This window comes from Anoplolepis gracilipes, chromosome 11 (assembly GCF_047496725.1).
Source record: "Anoplolepis gracilipes chromosome 11, ASM4749672v1, whole genome shotgun sequence".
Taxonomy (NCBI): Eukaryota; Metazoa; Arthropoda; class Insecta; order Hymenoptera; family Formicidae; genus Anoplolepis; species Anoplolepis gracilipes.
Genome location: NC_132980.1, coordinates 4331741 through 4348386, shown reverse-complemented (window position 1 = coordinate 4348386; position 16646 = coordinate 4331741). Strand labels below are relative to the sequence as shown.

General features: G+C 30.5%; 2 protein-coding genes across 5 annotated transcripts; one reads left to right on the top strand and one right to left on the bottom strand.

Moving 5' to 3' along the window:
- The first annotated feature begins 1278 nt into the window (after window positions 1–1278).
- Window positions 1279–4587, top strand: LOC140671211 (solute carrier family 35 member E1 homolog). The gene is made up of 3 exons (XM_072902408.1): window positions 1279–1934; window positions 3221–3429; window positions 3504–4587. Exons 1-3 carry the CDS (start codon window positions 1598–1600, stop codon window positions 4014–4016), a joined length of 1059 nt encoding a protein of 352 aa, XP_072758509.1. The 5' UTR covers window positions 1279–1597; the 3' UTR covers window positions 4017–4587.
- A 208-nt stretch (window positions 4588–4795) lies between these two features.
- Grip (Glutamate receptor interacting protein) lies at window positions 4796–16441 on the bottom strand. 4 transcript variants are annotated; one of them, XM_072902402.1, is made up of 7 exons: window positions 15902–16441; window positions 15687–15791; window positions 13463–14014; window positions 12263–12774; window positions 11860–12179; window positions 5484–5708; window positions 4796–5403 (listed from the first exon to the last, which is right to left on the bottom strand). In XM_072902402.1, exons 3-7 carry the CDS (start codon window positions 13995–13997, stop codon window positions 5100–5102), a joined length of 1896 nt encoding a protein of 631 aa, XP_072758503.1. In that variant the 5' UTR covers window positions 13998–14014; window positions 15687–15791; window positions 15902–16441; the 3' UTR covers window positions 4796–5099. The 4 variants fall into 4 exon arrangements, with proteins under 4 accessions (XP_072758503.1, XP_072758504.1, XP_072758505.1 ...); XM_072902403.1 differs by having other exon boundaries at window positions 15687–15727; XM_072902404.1 differs by lacking the exon at window positions 15687–15791.
- Between the last annotated feature and the right edge of the window lie 205 nt (window positions 16442–16646).

The following is a 16646-nucleotide window of genomic DNA, read 5'->3' as shown; positions in this document are numbered from 1 at the left end:
CTGGCAGAAAAAACCGTCGCTCTGCCACGCGAAGCGAGATATAAATTTTTTAAGATGATCACTTTTGAGGCTATGAAACCTGTCATTCGGGCGACGTATAGTGACATGGACGTGCGCTGCGGTCACACGCGCATGCGTTTTAGTAACTTACACAAAATTTTAAATAAATCTTTTTTAATTAATAAATTCTTTTTATGTTGCTATGCAAGTTGCAAACCCATGTGGAATCGTATATGCATTGTAAAGTACTTGCTTAGATGGGAGTGCATAGGGAGACAGGGCTTCGCTCTGTCCCCATAAAAAAATATAAAATTTGAGAGCGTAGAAACTACCAAGGCTGATAGTACTGTGTGGAAGTTTCAATGTAAAATTTTAATTCAACCTATGTCCGAACTCTTACACTATATTTATAATTTTTTATTCATAATCTTACAAAATAAATACTGAATGCATCGATGCACAATTCATTGAGCCATTTGCCTAACAACGCTTCAGTCAAATAGCATTTGCTTAGAAAAATAGCATTGAAACTTCCACACAGTACTGTCAGCTTTGGTAATTTCTACGCTCTCAAGTTTTGTTATATTTTTTTATGGGGACGGGGCTTCGCCCCTATGCATTCCCATCTAAGCATGTACTTTGCAATGCATATACAATTCCACATGGGTTTGCAACTTGCATAGCAACATAAAAAGTATTTATTAAAATTAAAAAGGATTTTTTTAGAATTTTGTGTAAGTTACTAAAACGCATGCGCGCGTGACCGCAGCGCACGTCCATGTCACTATACGTCGCCCGTCGTCATTTTACCGCACATGATTTTTTTCATTTTTTGGATAAACTATGGATGACCAAACGTTGTAAAGAATTTATTCGTGATGACCTAACGATTCTGCATCGAATAAGCTCTTGTTTAACTCGATTGGACGAAAAATAAAAATGTTCGGCTAACTTTAGTTCGAAATTTTAATTATTTAATTTAAAAAAAACGATAAATGACCAAACGTTTTAATTGGATGACCAATCATGAACAAACGATGACCAAACGATTAGTTAATTTTAATTATAAAAAAATCAAAGTGGTTCGGCTAACTTTACGGAGCTGGATAAGAGGTCCGACTGTACTTTTTGGGGTTATGTATTTTGCCGAAGTTAGCAGTCTAGTTATATATAGAAGTTTGTGGTTTCAGATCCACAGAATCTAGTACCTATATAAGGAGTTTAGCGGTCTAGTATTATATAGATGTCTGTGGTCTGATTCGTTCCCCCCAATAACATGGCGAATGCGTAGAACGGATCGGCGCAAACCTCGAAAAAGCTCGGAGTGCCCATACTAGTTATACTATGCTTAGGGCTCGGAGCTCGAGTCTCGAGTTTCAAGTCTCAAGTACTGTGTCCTGTATCTGGTTTCTGATTGTACGAAAAACACCGGTGTGGCCGCTCTTAGGCTTCTTTGCTGGCAAACTATTTGTGTCCATTGACTGTCACAAAGAATGTGAATCCGGATGGATGTCGTTTATATTGTGAGTGCATACTTGATAAGGCGGTGAATTAAGATTGGGAGTGAGTTTTGACAATCGCTCGCTCTCTTTATCACATGAACATTATGGATGATAGACGAAATAATCGCGAAGTGGTGACGGTATTATTTCTGTGCCTGCTGTGGTACGTAATATCTAGCAGCAGCAACGTTGTTGGTAAGATGCTGTTATCCGAGTTCCCGTACCCGCTTACCGTCACCATGGTCCAATTAACCTCGATCACTCTATATTCCGGTCCATTTTTCAATCTTTGGGGCGTGAGACGATACTCGTCTAATATAACATGGAGTTATTATTTACGGCTCATCGTGCCCTTAGCCTTAGGCAAGTTTCTCGCAAACGTGTTCAGCCACGTCAGCATTTGGAAAGTACCTGTTTCCTATGCTCACACTGGTATGTATACATAACACACAAGCTCTTTTAAAAATATAAATATGTCACACACATGCGCATGTCGCATATGGTTTCGAAATAAAATATTAATACAAGTGCAAAACAATCTTTTACATGTTGCTGAAAAACGTAATTATTGTAAAACACGTCAAGTCTCTGTACAATAAAGAATTTAAAAAATTCAATAATGTAGAATGCCGAATATGATATCTGATACTTAAGTTGCATAATCTTGTTTTTTGGCAAGGTTTTATATTATTTAAAGATAGCAATTTATAAATACAGTTGAGAATTTCGATGATAATTTTGGATATATTCTGAATTAAATACTTTTCTTGAATGGTTATCCTAAAGAAGTATGAAAAACCTGGAATACTTGCGAGATTTATCTTCCTGGGAAAATCAAGGAATTTTCAATGGAATTTTATTGAGACTTAGGAAATTTTTTAAAATGTTTTATTTTTGATCATTTTGCTCTTATATTATAAATAGTTAGCAAGTCAAGTGAATATTATGTTTAAAATATATTATAAATAAATATCTATTTACATTTATATATTGAATGTTAACAAAATATTGAATATAGTACATATTTTTTATTGCAATTTTTAGTAAAAATGTTATGCAAGTAACAAATGATTATCTTACAAAAGTTTTTCAATACATTTATAAATTATAGCATTTGAAACTTAAAAGGCTCTGTATTTTTTCTTTGTATGAGTGAAAAATAGAAAACGCATGCAATAAAAACATTTATTTTACAAAGTTACATAAAAAAATCTTTAAAATATCTTTTAATTTGGAATTTTGAACAAAAATACCATAGAAAATCATTTTTCAAGGAATTTTTGTTACAAGATTTGGGTAGGCACTTTGATTTTATTTTAATTAATAACACATTATGAATGAATATATTTGTACGTGTATATATGTGTGTGAGAATAATTATGAATGCCAATCTATTGGCAATCTATTATTAAAATATACATATATTACTCATATCATATGATTTAAGGAATGATGAATAAATATACAAATCTTTGGAAAAAATATTTATGCAATTATGTATATGTATACAATATATATTAGGAAAATATGAATTTATTGTTAAGTATAGATATGCAAAGAAACAAAAATATATTATTAAATAATCTAATTATGATTTTTGTCAGTGTTTTTTTGAAAATAAAAATTGTATTAAAAAATCCATATAAACACTGCATTTACTTTAGTTTTATATTAGTCTTATATTATCTTATATTAACAGAAGTTTGGCTCTGTCCCAGTGAAGGCTACAATGCCCCTCTTTACGGTAGCCCTATCAAGAATAATACTTCGAGAACAGCAGACATGGAAAGTCTACTTGAGCCTTGTGCCAATAGTCGGTGGTGTAGCAATTGCTACACTGACAGAGCTTAGTTTCAACATGATTGGCCTGATCAGTGCATTAGCATCCACTATGGCATTTTCCTTACAGAATATTTACTCCAAAAAGGTAAAGTAGAATCAAATCTCGACAAAACATTTAATTCTATGTCTTATTTTAATTAATAATTTTTTGTTTTATAGGTATTGCATGAAACAGGAATACATCACTTACGGTTACTGCACATACTCGGCCGTCTGGCTCTGTTCATGTTTTCACCAATTTGGGGTGTATATGACTTATACCGTTTGGTATATGAACCAATGATGAGATCATCAGTGGAGATGAGCTATTATATATTAGGATTGTTATTTTTAGATGGAATATTGAACTGGTTTCAAAATATTATCGCGTTTTCCGTGCTCTCTATCGTCACTCCTTTAACGTACGCGGTAGCTAGTGCGAGCAAACGCATATTCGTGATCGCAGTAACGTTACTTGTACTTGGCAATCCAGTTACATGGTTAAATATATTTGGAATGACTATGGCCATATGTGGAGTATTGTGTTATAATAATGCTAAATACAGTCAGAGAATGGAGAAACAAAAGCAGACGATTCTTCCAAAATATTATAATCCGACTCAGAATGGTAATAGCAGTTCCTTTATGGTAAATGGATTTGCCAGTAAACAAAATCAATTATTATCAATCTAGTCTCAATTAATAGTTTTATTTTGACAAATTCATGTGAATTTTCTATATCAGTGAAATCTATCTTTTTCGTTTGTGGATTAGTTTAATTTGTGTAATAAAATATCCTAACATGATTTATTATGCTTGCATATAATTGGACAGATACATAGAAGAAATTCATGACCAATTACTGTGTGTACATCTTTAATTTGCATAAATATTGCAGGAAAATGTGATTTATATTTCTTAAATTTAAACGCGAAAATCAATATGTCTTAGCTAATAAAAAATAATCTATATTTTCATACTATGCTCCTTGTGATGAATTCAATTTAGTTTCTCAATTTTAAAGCTGAACCTGCTGGTAAGGTATGATTATTACATTGTTTAAAAATTGACTTTTAGCTGATTGCTGGTTCAATTAGCATTAACTACGAAACTGATTACATTCCTGCAAATCGCTCCTAATATATACGAAAAGTATGCTATATTTAACATCTTGTATGTTCTCACATATTTAATGCGCTATTTATTAATATATAGACCTACATTGTGAAAATTATAAATCAAATAATTAAACAGTTACAATATGGTTTATGTACTTGTGATTTAGACATTGTGCAGACTATATTTCAGTGTAGTTCCAATTTTATTTATGCTTCTTCAGTTTTTTAAATTCATTATATGAAAGAAAATTTAAATATATTTTTAAGCTAATACTGTACGAGCGCATGTACGTTTTGATTTATGTGCGTGTATGCGTGTAAATTTTATGTAGGAAAAAATGTTTTAGGTGAAAAATCAATCTATACATTTATTTTTATAAATAATATATATATATATATATATATATATGTATACAAAAATATTGAAAGCATTATATATAGTTCGAGGCAATGCATGCTCATGTATAAAATTGCGGTTATGCCCCAAAAATAACTGCCAGTACTCGACAGTTTTATTCGGTAGTCTTAAAATATTTAATATAACGATAAAGTATTGTTAAAAGTAACTAAGATATTCTGTAATAAAATTATATTGAATCGCGATGATATACTAACAATTGATTATAGAAGGTGATAATATCAATTTACAAAGTTTTTATTATATTTTCTGCGGAAGTCGTGCTATAGTCAGATCTAGACGCGGCCCGGCTGCTGCGATGAGCGGAACCGTCAAACAGCAATCGTAGTCTTCTGTGCTAGTCTCGTTTACTCGAAGAATTCTGTCATATGGTTGCAAAACACCGTCGCAGGGTCCGCCGGGCCGTAAACGATTTATATAAACTCCCCGTTCGTAAAGACCGTCCGACACTGAAAAGCCAAAGTCTTCATAAACAGGATCCTTGTGCAAAGACACGTGAATTATCTGCTGGGCTTTGTTGTCAGAATCATTGCATTCTTGTACTCTGAATTTTAAACAAGAAACATTACACGAAGAAATGGTCATTTTTGAATAAATCTTGATTATAAATTAATCGATCAATACCCTGCATAAGATGGTATTGATAAGTCTAACTGTCCACTGTCTACAGAAACAGTATCCCAAATTCTCAATATCTCTGGCATAGTACTACCACCCTCTCCTAATTCGCCCCAAGAATCCACCGCGCTGTCCACACTGGGAATGCTCTCTCTAGCCGAACGTAACGCACTGGTTGAAAACTGTGGCTGGACTGTATCGCTTCCTATACTAAGTTTCCTGGAACAATCTCTATAAAACTTTTCTTTCAAATATAAGTAAACAAATTATATTTTTATCAGAAAATTTCTGTTAAACATTAAATTTTTTAAGATATATTACCCTTATATCATGCACTTTTCATATTAAAAGGATAAAAAATCGTTTTTTGACATTTTTAATTCATTTGAATGCACGTTCTTTGTTGTATATTTTAATTACCAGAACTTTTATAAATATTTTATTATTCTATATAATAATAGTATAATTATACACTTCTCAACAAAATTAAAGGATTTACTTAAAATTAGCGTGAAAAAAAGGTCAAGTTCAACTTTATGTATCTTTGCGAAAAATAGTCGTAGCGCTATGATTAAAAACGCATTTTAAAGAGGAAATGTTAAATTTTAAGATATAATTAATAAAGTTGGTAGAAAAAATTTTGTTCTGCCCGTGGACGCCGTCAAAGTTGAAGTTTATTTTACAATTTTGCAAGAATCGCTTTAAAGTATAGCGCCATTTGTAGAAAAATCTTTGTTAAAGCATTGGAAAGTTGAGGTTTCGAGGTTTCGAGGTTTAAAATGCTTTTTTAAACATCGCTCTACGACCATTTTTCGCAAAGATACATTGACCCTTTTTCACGCTAATTTTAAGTGATTTTTTAATTTTGCTGCAAAGAGTATAATAATAATATAAATATATTTTTTAATTTATTCTAAATTATATTCGTGTCATTGATTTATTTCTTTGCCATTGCCTTGGTCTTTCATTTTTCATAATGTATTATAATTATATATTATAATAATTAGTATATGATTTCACTCCACGTGACATACAGGCTGTGTCCTGATATTCACTGCCAGTACTAAAAATCTACGTCACGTATATTATAGAAATACATATATCAATAATGATGATATTATATGTAATATATTTACATATAACTATATATTTTGGAACCTCGCAAGAGTATATCGCGAAATAAAGTCAGATTTACAAAGTATCACAAATGGCCGAGGAGATACTATTAAAGGGCGCGTTCGGGGGGACATTAGCACTAACAGTGTCATTCTATCTTTGTTACTTATTAAAAGTTGAATAAAGATAAATTGACGCTGTTAGCGTTAATAGTCTCCCCGAACGCGCTCAAAGATGACCTTATAAAAATTAGCATAAAAAAAGCTTAATGCGCGATACTTAAATTATAATATTATTACTGTAATATTACAGTATTATTATAATAAATTACTTGAAAATATAATAATTACTGTATACTATGATAGATAAGTAAATCTGTGTACTATCGGTAAAAAAGCAATAATTATACAATAAAATGTTTTTGTTATTTTCGAGACAGCTAGATAAAATATTCACATATATGTACATTTCCCATAATAAAACAGTAGCAGGATGAATTAATGATATTCGTATAATTTAAATTACTCATATGTAATTATTTTTAATATGTCAGAACGATCGATAATGTGACTATTCTTCAATTATCTTCGAGCTTCTTTGAGAATTACGAAAATTTGCCCCTAGCTGGCCGTTTTTATAACAGTACCTCGTCAGTGCAAATGGTGAAAAAAATCCGCCATTTTGACTGAAATTTCGATACGATTTTTGTATCCTTCAATACAGTAATCTGGCATTTTTATGTTTTATCGATATACAACGCGTACAAGCAGGTCCCACACAATAGAATCGGGTTAAAAAATGGTACTTATTGATGTTATTTAATTTTCACAAAGTATGCATTTTTAAACTATCCGACGCCATTTTGGCGCATGTAGACACTAAATTGCGGTACTTTACAAATCTTAGTGATTTTATCATGAAAGAGTATAATGCATCCCTTCAAACACTACGTCACTTCCCGGCATAGCAGTTTTCTATGTTCTCCAGGAAGTAGAGATAACATACTGTAGATAACCAGCAATGCAGCGGCTATACAGAGCTGCGAGCGCAATGTCCTCTTTCGACATAAAAAAGATGTGTTCAAGCAAGTTTTACGAATAACCGATATCCGTTATGTGAAACAATGTCTTCTACGGTTTTAAGGATAACCGCATAAAAATGACGTCCTATGATATGTAATTTCGTAGGCCGCCTACTACGTAATCAATCAGAAACGTTCCGCGCTTTTTTTATATACTTACAGAACTGAATTCCTTGTGTGTTTATATGGAATATAAAAAGTTGACGGCATATCGTATATATCTAATTATATTTTTCTATTCTTTTTGATTGTTCAATAAAAATATAGAACGTTGTAGTTTATTTGTTACGCGAATTTGTAATATGCTCCATAGGACATTAGAAAATTGAATTTCACACAAATTACAGTCATGGCCAAAAGTATTAGGCACCCTGAAATTTTTCGTATTTTTTATTTTGTTAATAGTATATAAATAGTATATAAATAAACTAAAAAAAGATTAAAAAATTTTTTAAAACTATTGATAACATTTTAAAGCTGAAATTTCAAGCTTTAAAATGTTTTTTTTTTGTAATTTTTCGCCGACTATTGACAACATATGTCTGAAAAACACAGATTTAGTTTCAAAATTATGTATCTCGATCAAAAAAAAGTTGTAGGAAAGTTTAAAAAAAAAGCACTTTGTAGACAAAATGTTGTAGTTTAGGAAACTTGACTTAAATTTTTCGAGAGAAATTTTTTTACCGAACTGCAGAGTGTCAAAAATAAAATTTTAAGAAACAAAATAATGTCCTTTTTTAAAGTACAAAATAAGGAAAATACAAAATTTTTTTAATGTAATGATAATGCATTAAAGTTGCTATCGATAATTTAAAAAATTTTTGTATCTTTCTTGTTCTGTATTTTAAAAAACAACATTTTGTTTTGTGCTTTATGTGTTTAAAATTATGTATTATATATTATTTTTGACATTCGGCAGCTTGATACAAAAATTTCTCTCGAAAAATTTAAGTCAAGTTCCATAAACTACAACATTTTGCCTACAAAATACTTTTTTTGAAAACTTTCCTACAATTTGTTTTGACCAACATACATAATTTTGAAACTAAATCTATGTTTTTCAGACATGTTATCGATACTCGGCGAAAAATTTTCGTAGACAAAAAAATTAAAAAAACATTTTAAAGCTTGAAATTTCAGTTTTAAAGTGTTATTGATTGAGTTTTCTTAAATTTTTAAATCTTTTTAGTATTTATATACTATTAACAAAATAAAAAATATGAAAAATTTGAGGGTGTCTAATACTTTTGGCCATGAGTATACATATACGTATACGCATACTTTTATGTTGTACACAAATTGTTTCCATAATTTGCAAAAATGGATTATGATGAGTTATTATTATATACTTGTAATTTTCGTAAAACAATAACGTTAAAACGGTTAATCGCACAACAGCAAATATTAAATTTAAAAGCTACATAGTAAGTACATATTTAGCTTAACGGATCACCTGTCGATTTCAATGACTTTAATATATATTATCAAGATCATCACTCTGAATAATGTTCTGAAGGTTTTAGTCGGCGGTCGATATTTATTAAAAAGTTATTAACAAAAAAGTTTAAAAAATGAGATGTAATTATTTCTCCTTGAGGGAAAGACAAGTAACATTTTATAATATAATATAATATAATAATCTGGCAACAAATATAAGGATGGGGAGAGAGGGCGAAGCCCCCCGTTTCGCGCGGAAAGTTGAAAACTTATGTGGAACTATGCAGAAAATTTATCCCATATACCACTGCTTTCAGTGCAAAACAAAGTCTATCACGGTTTACATGGGTTTTCAACTTTCCATGCAAAGCGAGATTGAAATTAACATATACACGGAGAAAATTTTATATTAAAAATTACTATGTTATGTATAGTAACTGTGGACCATTAGGATCATTCTAAGTTAAAATTGACGAAATTGACGTAATTTTTACAATTTTACATAGCATTTTAACTTGGAATGATCCTAATGGTCCACAGTTACTATACATACCATAGTAATTTTTAATATAAAATTTTCTCCGTGTATCAATATAAGAATATGATTAGTTAGGTTTTTTGGGTTGTAGAGGGAAGGGCTCTGTCCCTATCCCGCCCATATATATATATATATATATATATATACTGTTCTTCCTTAATAACATTTTTTTTGTAAATAATTATACAGTTTGACATGGGTTTTAAAGTTTCTATCCTTCTAAAGTGAAGTTTACCTTACACTATCCAGTTTATAATATATATATATACAAGGTGTCCGGTAACTGATGAGAAGTCTGCTAATGGCAGATTCTTGAAATCTGCCATCGGTTTTTCCTCAGCGAAAATGTCGAGGCATCAATAATTTCCGAGTTATAAGCGATTGAAAAAAAGGCGCTTTTCGTAAACTAAATTTTTTGAAATTAAAAAATTACTAAAACTACATTCTTTAGATAATTTCAGATAGAATTTCTCTCTAATAGAATTTTAATTTAAGTCTCAATTACAAAGATATATAATGATGATAAAAATTGGAAACTTGCAAAGAAATAATGACGTCTTTCGATATTTTTGCTGAGGAAAAATCGACTCCAAATGATCTCAAGAATCTGCCATTAACAGGTTTTTCACCAATTATCAGACACCTTGTATATTCTTATATTCATATATACACATATACAAAGTGTACAAAACTGCATATTTTTATTTTATTTATTTATATTATTATTTATTTATATTTTCACTTATAGGATATTTCATAGCCATATTATCGAAAAAAATATCTAATCATTTTTCAAAATCAAATGTCTTTTTAAATATAAATTATGTCAAATAATGATTAAAATGGTGTTCTTGACGACCATATCGAGGGATTTTATTTTTTTACGGATCATATTTTTCACGCACAAATATTCTAACAGTTTATCATATTTTGTTGTTAAAGCAAAAAAATCGTGAAATTTTATTTTTAAAAATTCTAATCTTAATAATATAACAACCTGTCCTATATTGATTCATCATCTTTAAAAAGACGTTAAGCTCGTGAAATACATCAACAACAGAAATAAAATTTTAGTAAAAAAGATAAATAAGGACGACCTGCTTTCAATGAACGATATAATACAAAATTACAAGGCCGGAAAAGAATGTTCAACAGAGAGTATACGGGACAAAGCTCCGTCTCCCATATCCTCTCACATAAATAAAAATAATAAAACTTGAGAGTATAGAAACTATCAAGACTGACAGTACTGCATGGAAGTTTCAAAATTTTACTTTTGAATAGATGTATATCATTTTTCAATGTTTTTGTTAATAACTTTTTAATAAACATTGACCGTCTAAACCGGCTAAAACCTTCAAAAAGTATGCAGGGTGATGTCCTTGATAATCAAAGTCACTGAAATCGTGAGGTGGTTCGTTAAGATAAATAATTACCAAAGCTACTAACTGTTTATTTATTAATGTGTAAATATGAGAAAAAATAATACATGAATAAAGATATTAATTTTCCATTTTTTTTATCAAAAATCGAAAACATAGAGCAAGTGACAAATCTTATAAAAGAATTATATTTTTATAATAATGAAAAATTAATCAATTACTTTCGCATGACTGTGGAAGTATATAACAAATGGCTTTTAGTAATGTTGAACTATACATAACAAAATAAAATTGCATTTGAGAAGCAATATTTCTGAATAACATCTCTTTCTATGCATTTCGAGTAGAGAATAATACTAAATTATAAAAAATTGTTTGCCATGCTGATTGTGAGTTCTGCTTATCGCAATGCACCATACATATGTATATACATATACCTACATAAAATGCGTAATATATGCGTATAAGCCAAATTTTTAGTGTAAACATATAATGAACACGTGCAAAGTTTCTGCTTGATTACGCGTTCTACTATATCATGGGACATCATCCTAGAGCTCCATACGGTCTACTCTTATGAGGTTCCATTGTATATGTATATAAACAATACATTTTAATAAAAAATAGATTTTTGTCACCTGTTTGAAGTTAGCTGTGCGCTTTTTGAATTTCATATTATTGAGTTACGACACAAATCGGTATAAATGTAGCACAATAAAAATACGAAATTTAAAAAGTGCGACGATAACTTCACAGAGATATTTTTATCTCCAAAATGTCGACACTTGGAAAACATTTCTAGAAAGTGATTTATATGTTATTAAATACCTTGTTTCTGGATTAGGATCTGGCTTTCTGACAGTTAAAGCAACTACTGAACTGCCGGGTCGGTGCAATAATTGAGCGGCTTGTCTTAAATCTCCAGAATCTAATTGTTCCCCATCTATTGCAAGCAACCTGTCGCCGGATGCTAAACTACCTGTTCGATAAGCAAGCGATCCTCGACGAACTTCTGTAATTACTAAGTCCTCATTCACTGTGAGACCCAAATCAGGTTGGCCACCTAACGGCCTCGTTACTCTCACTGTGAAAACTCCAGAATTTGGTACCACTGGTCCACCTACTCTGTATTCTATTACTAACTCGATCTAATTATGTTAAAATAAAAAAGTCAATAAAAAGATATTTTAACTTATTTTTGTAAAAATTTAAAACAAGAAAAAATGTTTACCAATTGCGATGTTTCAAGTATATTAGCTACTTCAATCGGTTGGAGATCGCGTAACATTCTCCGATTGATTGCGATAGCTTTATCACCAGGCAAAAGGACACCGCTTCGTTCCGCTGGACCACCAGCTTCCAAGAAGCTTACAATGTAATTCATGTGATCTTCAACTAGTTTAAGCGCAAGCCCAAAGCCCCGATGATCCGGTCGAAGAACGACCGTCAAGTTTTCCTTCATTTGCAGAGTCTGGTTTGAGTTCTGTTGCACTTGCGGCTGAGCTCTTCTTTTGACTGTCCTCTGCGGTCGCGGTAATATTTGTAGTCTAGCAATACGACAGTTCTCGGAATTATTTCTAAGTAACTTTGCGGCAGTTGCCGCATCCTGAACAGGCGTATCATCCACGGCCATTAGCCGATCTCCCACTTGCAGAGCGCCACAGCGATCTGCTGTGCTCGCCGGACGGAGACTTTCTATGTAGATTCCGTTTGATGTTTCTCTCACAGTTAAACCTAGTTCTCCTGAAAAGTTTTATATTTCAAGTTCATATACATTCAAATTGTTCATACTTTTAACATATCAGGGGAAAACAATTTTTCTATTTTTAATTTTTGTTACAATCTATGCAGAATAAAAATATCAGTTTGATCATGTGTAATATTTTCATGCTATACATATACAATCAAATAATAAATGTGAAGTAGTAATAATACAAGAAAAGATGTTGAATATAATTTAATTTTTAATATTAAATGTTAAAAATATAAAAGTGTCAAGAATATCTTAAGAACTCAGTAAAAACATCGTTATACATATTAATGTTACATAAGTATTCACTTTTATCTTATTAGCCGTGCTGTACAATTTTTATATTTTCTCTTGTCAAAAACTTTAATATGAGATAGATATGTGTCATAAAACAATAATCGAACTATAACTCGATATTACAAAATATACATGTTACATGTCTTATACATATAATACATCGGTGTGTTTTTGCCATTCAACAAAATGTCTGTTGTATTTTATGACAGAGGCCATGTTGTGTTTTTGTTATCTTTTTAGACGGCAGTGCTTTATTTTTTCTACGTTTTTGTCATCACGCGTTAACTTTAATTTTATTAACGATTTTACAATTCAACATTTATAATTTAAGAGAGAGCTCTTCGTTTATTTTAAACGAAAAAATTTGAGGGAAAAACTATATACCTGAAAAGCCGCGTTCCAGTTGAATAAGTAATGGGCCGGAAGTAGCTGCTCGCGCTTCTTCCATGTTCGCAACATCGTACTCAATTGTGAGAGACGTAACAGGTGCATCTGAACTCTTCTTAAGTGCTCGCTGTGCTTCCGCCAAGGTAAGTCCCCGCAACTCGGTGTCATCTACCGCCAACAACCGATCACCGGGTCTGACTCTTCCTTCCTTGGCAGCCGGACCGTCCGTTTTTACTCCCGTCACCATCAGAGCTTTCGACACACCGCCACGAAGAGTTACGCCGAGACTGCCACTCTCTCGCTCCACCCTTACTTGCGCAACTTTTGAAGAAACACTAAACGGCGATGACAAACCGATCACATTTGTCGCTTCCTGATCGTTCAACAGCAAAAAGCTGTGAGGATGATACTGTATTTGAGGGAGTGTATCTTCCATTCTGGTCGAGTCAGAATTCGCGGACGTGGCGATGCTTCCCGGTCTGGCACGGCTCTTGTGTGAGCGCATAGTTGTTAGCCTTAATGAACTGAACATCCTTGTCGATCTGTTTCCTTGATTCCGGATCACAATATATATTTTGCACGAATAAATTCAACAAAATAATTATTACTATTCAAGAAAAAGGATCTTTTAATGATAATTTCTTACTATTTCGTTTTTTGTTTATAATTTTATCCGAAAAAAAATCCATATCTAAAAATGTTTTATTTTAATTAATGTAGTCGAATATTTGAACATAAAGGAATTTTAGAAGAAAGCGTTTCAGACAAAAGTTGTTTGGCCCGAAGGGAGAAAAAATATAGAGCTATTAGTTTGATCTTGGGTGTCAAGGTCATATGCGGGTCAACTTTATTTTTTAAAATGGAATTACCCTGATTTTTTTTATATAAATCAATTTTTTGTAAAAAGCGTAAAAAGTTATAAAGGCATGATCGTAAAAAATTCAGTAGTTTACGAGATATTTTATACTTTAGTATGATATAATTTTATATAGACTATGAAATATATTGTTATAAAAAAATAATAAAAATATTATAGTGATTAATGGAAATATTTATTTTTCAATTTATCTCCACATTTAGGCATATACTCTTAAAGTAAAAATACTCTCTAACTTTTTACTCTACAAACCAACTTTTTAAAACATTTTATTCTAAAATTCCTTCATTTCAAAATATTCGATTATATGAATTAAAATAAAATACTTTCTATAATTAAATTTAAATATATATAATTACATATAAAAAATATGTCCACATTTTTTTCTTTCTCTTATACATTATATAAATTCTGTACAGAATGTAATAAGAAACATAATTAAATAATGATAATACACGTAATATACTTTTACAATATTTTTAGAACATTTTCAGAATTTAGACACGGGCTATGTGTGCTTGGAAAAATACATATAATTATATATATATATATATATATGTATATATATTTATATATTTACATATTTATATATGTATATATAATTATTCAGCCAAGTTGGTCAATGTCAGATCTTGTCAAATACTTACTACAAATAGTTGTCAAAAAAAATTTGATATAGGAACTGTTATTACAGTTTAAGTCGGCAGATTGGTGACAGAAATCAAGCATAATCTGCATTTTCTAATCACTTAAATAAGATAATATATGATGTCAGGTTATGTTAGTAAGTTTGGTACCATCAATCTGCTGTCAGATTCTGTAAGCAAACTGTTTGCAGATTGCAAGTCTAATGTAAATATTGATAATTAATTAGTAACGTTTGTTAATAACTTTTGACAATGGTTAGTAAATTTATTAGTAACTTTTAACAATGAATAAATGTCATATGCATTTTGCTTACTGGGTAGATATAATCAATTTTTTTCACTTATTTAAACACTTTTCACTTTTCTAAAAACATGTAAAATTTATTTTTATATTATTTATATTATTTTATATTATTTTATATATTTTATATTATTTTTTAATTATACTTCTTATATTATTTTTTTTGTACATATTTCCACATGAAATTACACAAGAAAAAGGAATATATGGACATATTTATATATAATTATTTATTTATTATGGACATATTTTATATATAATAATTTAGTTATATATGAATTTTTTTCCCGAAAATACGTATATTAGACTACACGAGCATTTCAGTTTAGAACAACGACAAAAGTCATTTACAAATCACACACATAAGCAATTTGCATGAAAATTTCAGAAAATTACCTGCTACTTTAAAATGCAATCTTCTTCCTTGTCTTATATAGCTATATTTATATAGATAACAAACATTCTATATTATATTACACGTCTTGTCAGATAAAGAGCATCCTTTAGATTAAAGGCAATTATTAACAAAAAATTTATATACAAGTATGTTCTCTCTCTCTCTCTCTTCCTTATATATACAGCTACTTTTTAATATCTAATAATAAATTTACCAAAGCAAACACTCGTGTGGAGATGAAAGATGTATATGAATTTTCGGGGTACTGATTTATTTAGAAAAAACTAAATCTTTCACTGATAGAAGCAAAAAAACAATGAATATATGAAAGATTAGATCTTAGTGGCACAATCAACAATTCTTCTTTTTGATCACGGGGTAAACAAGTTGTCTTTGTTCGACAACTCTCTAGCGCAGCGTGAAACTGCTGCGCTCTTACCACAAACGAAACTCCTTAGAACTGAGTGCAGACTTATAACGACTCACGATGTGGCTTTCAAAAATAACTCCTTCGATATAGGGCCGTATCATCGTGCAGACGAACGGATCTATTTATACATATGACATCTGCATCTTCACTTCATCTGAAAACATTATGCGGCCCTGTGCGGACGCTTTGCAGTCGCCGTAGCGTTAAATGAGATTGCGCTTCTCATTAAATCTTAAGCTTAGCTGTGTTCGTCCGAAATACCCATACTCAAGTGCCATAAGAGTTCAAAGTATTATACATTTTATTAATTATACATATATTATATTTGTGTAGACATTTTAATTGCGTTCTAAATCTATCGAGATTCATAAAAAGTTAACCATAAAAAGTCATAAAAAATTAATAAATATATTTTTATTTTATTTTCCTTATTTGGAAAAACAATTTTTTTACATAATGTCTATATCAAATAATACAAAAAATGTTGAGATCTTCTAATAAAAAAATTAAATATTATTTTATTATAATA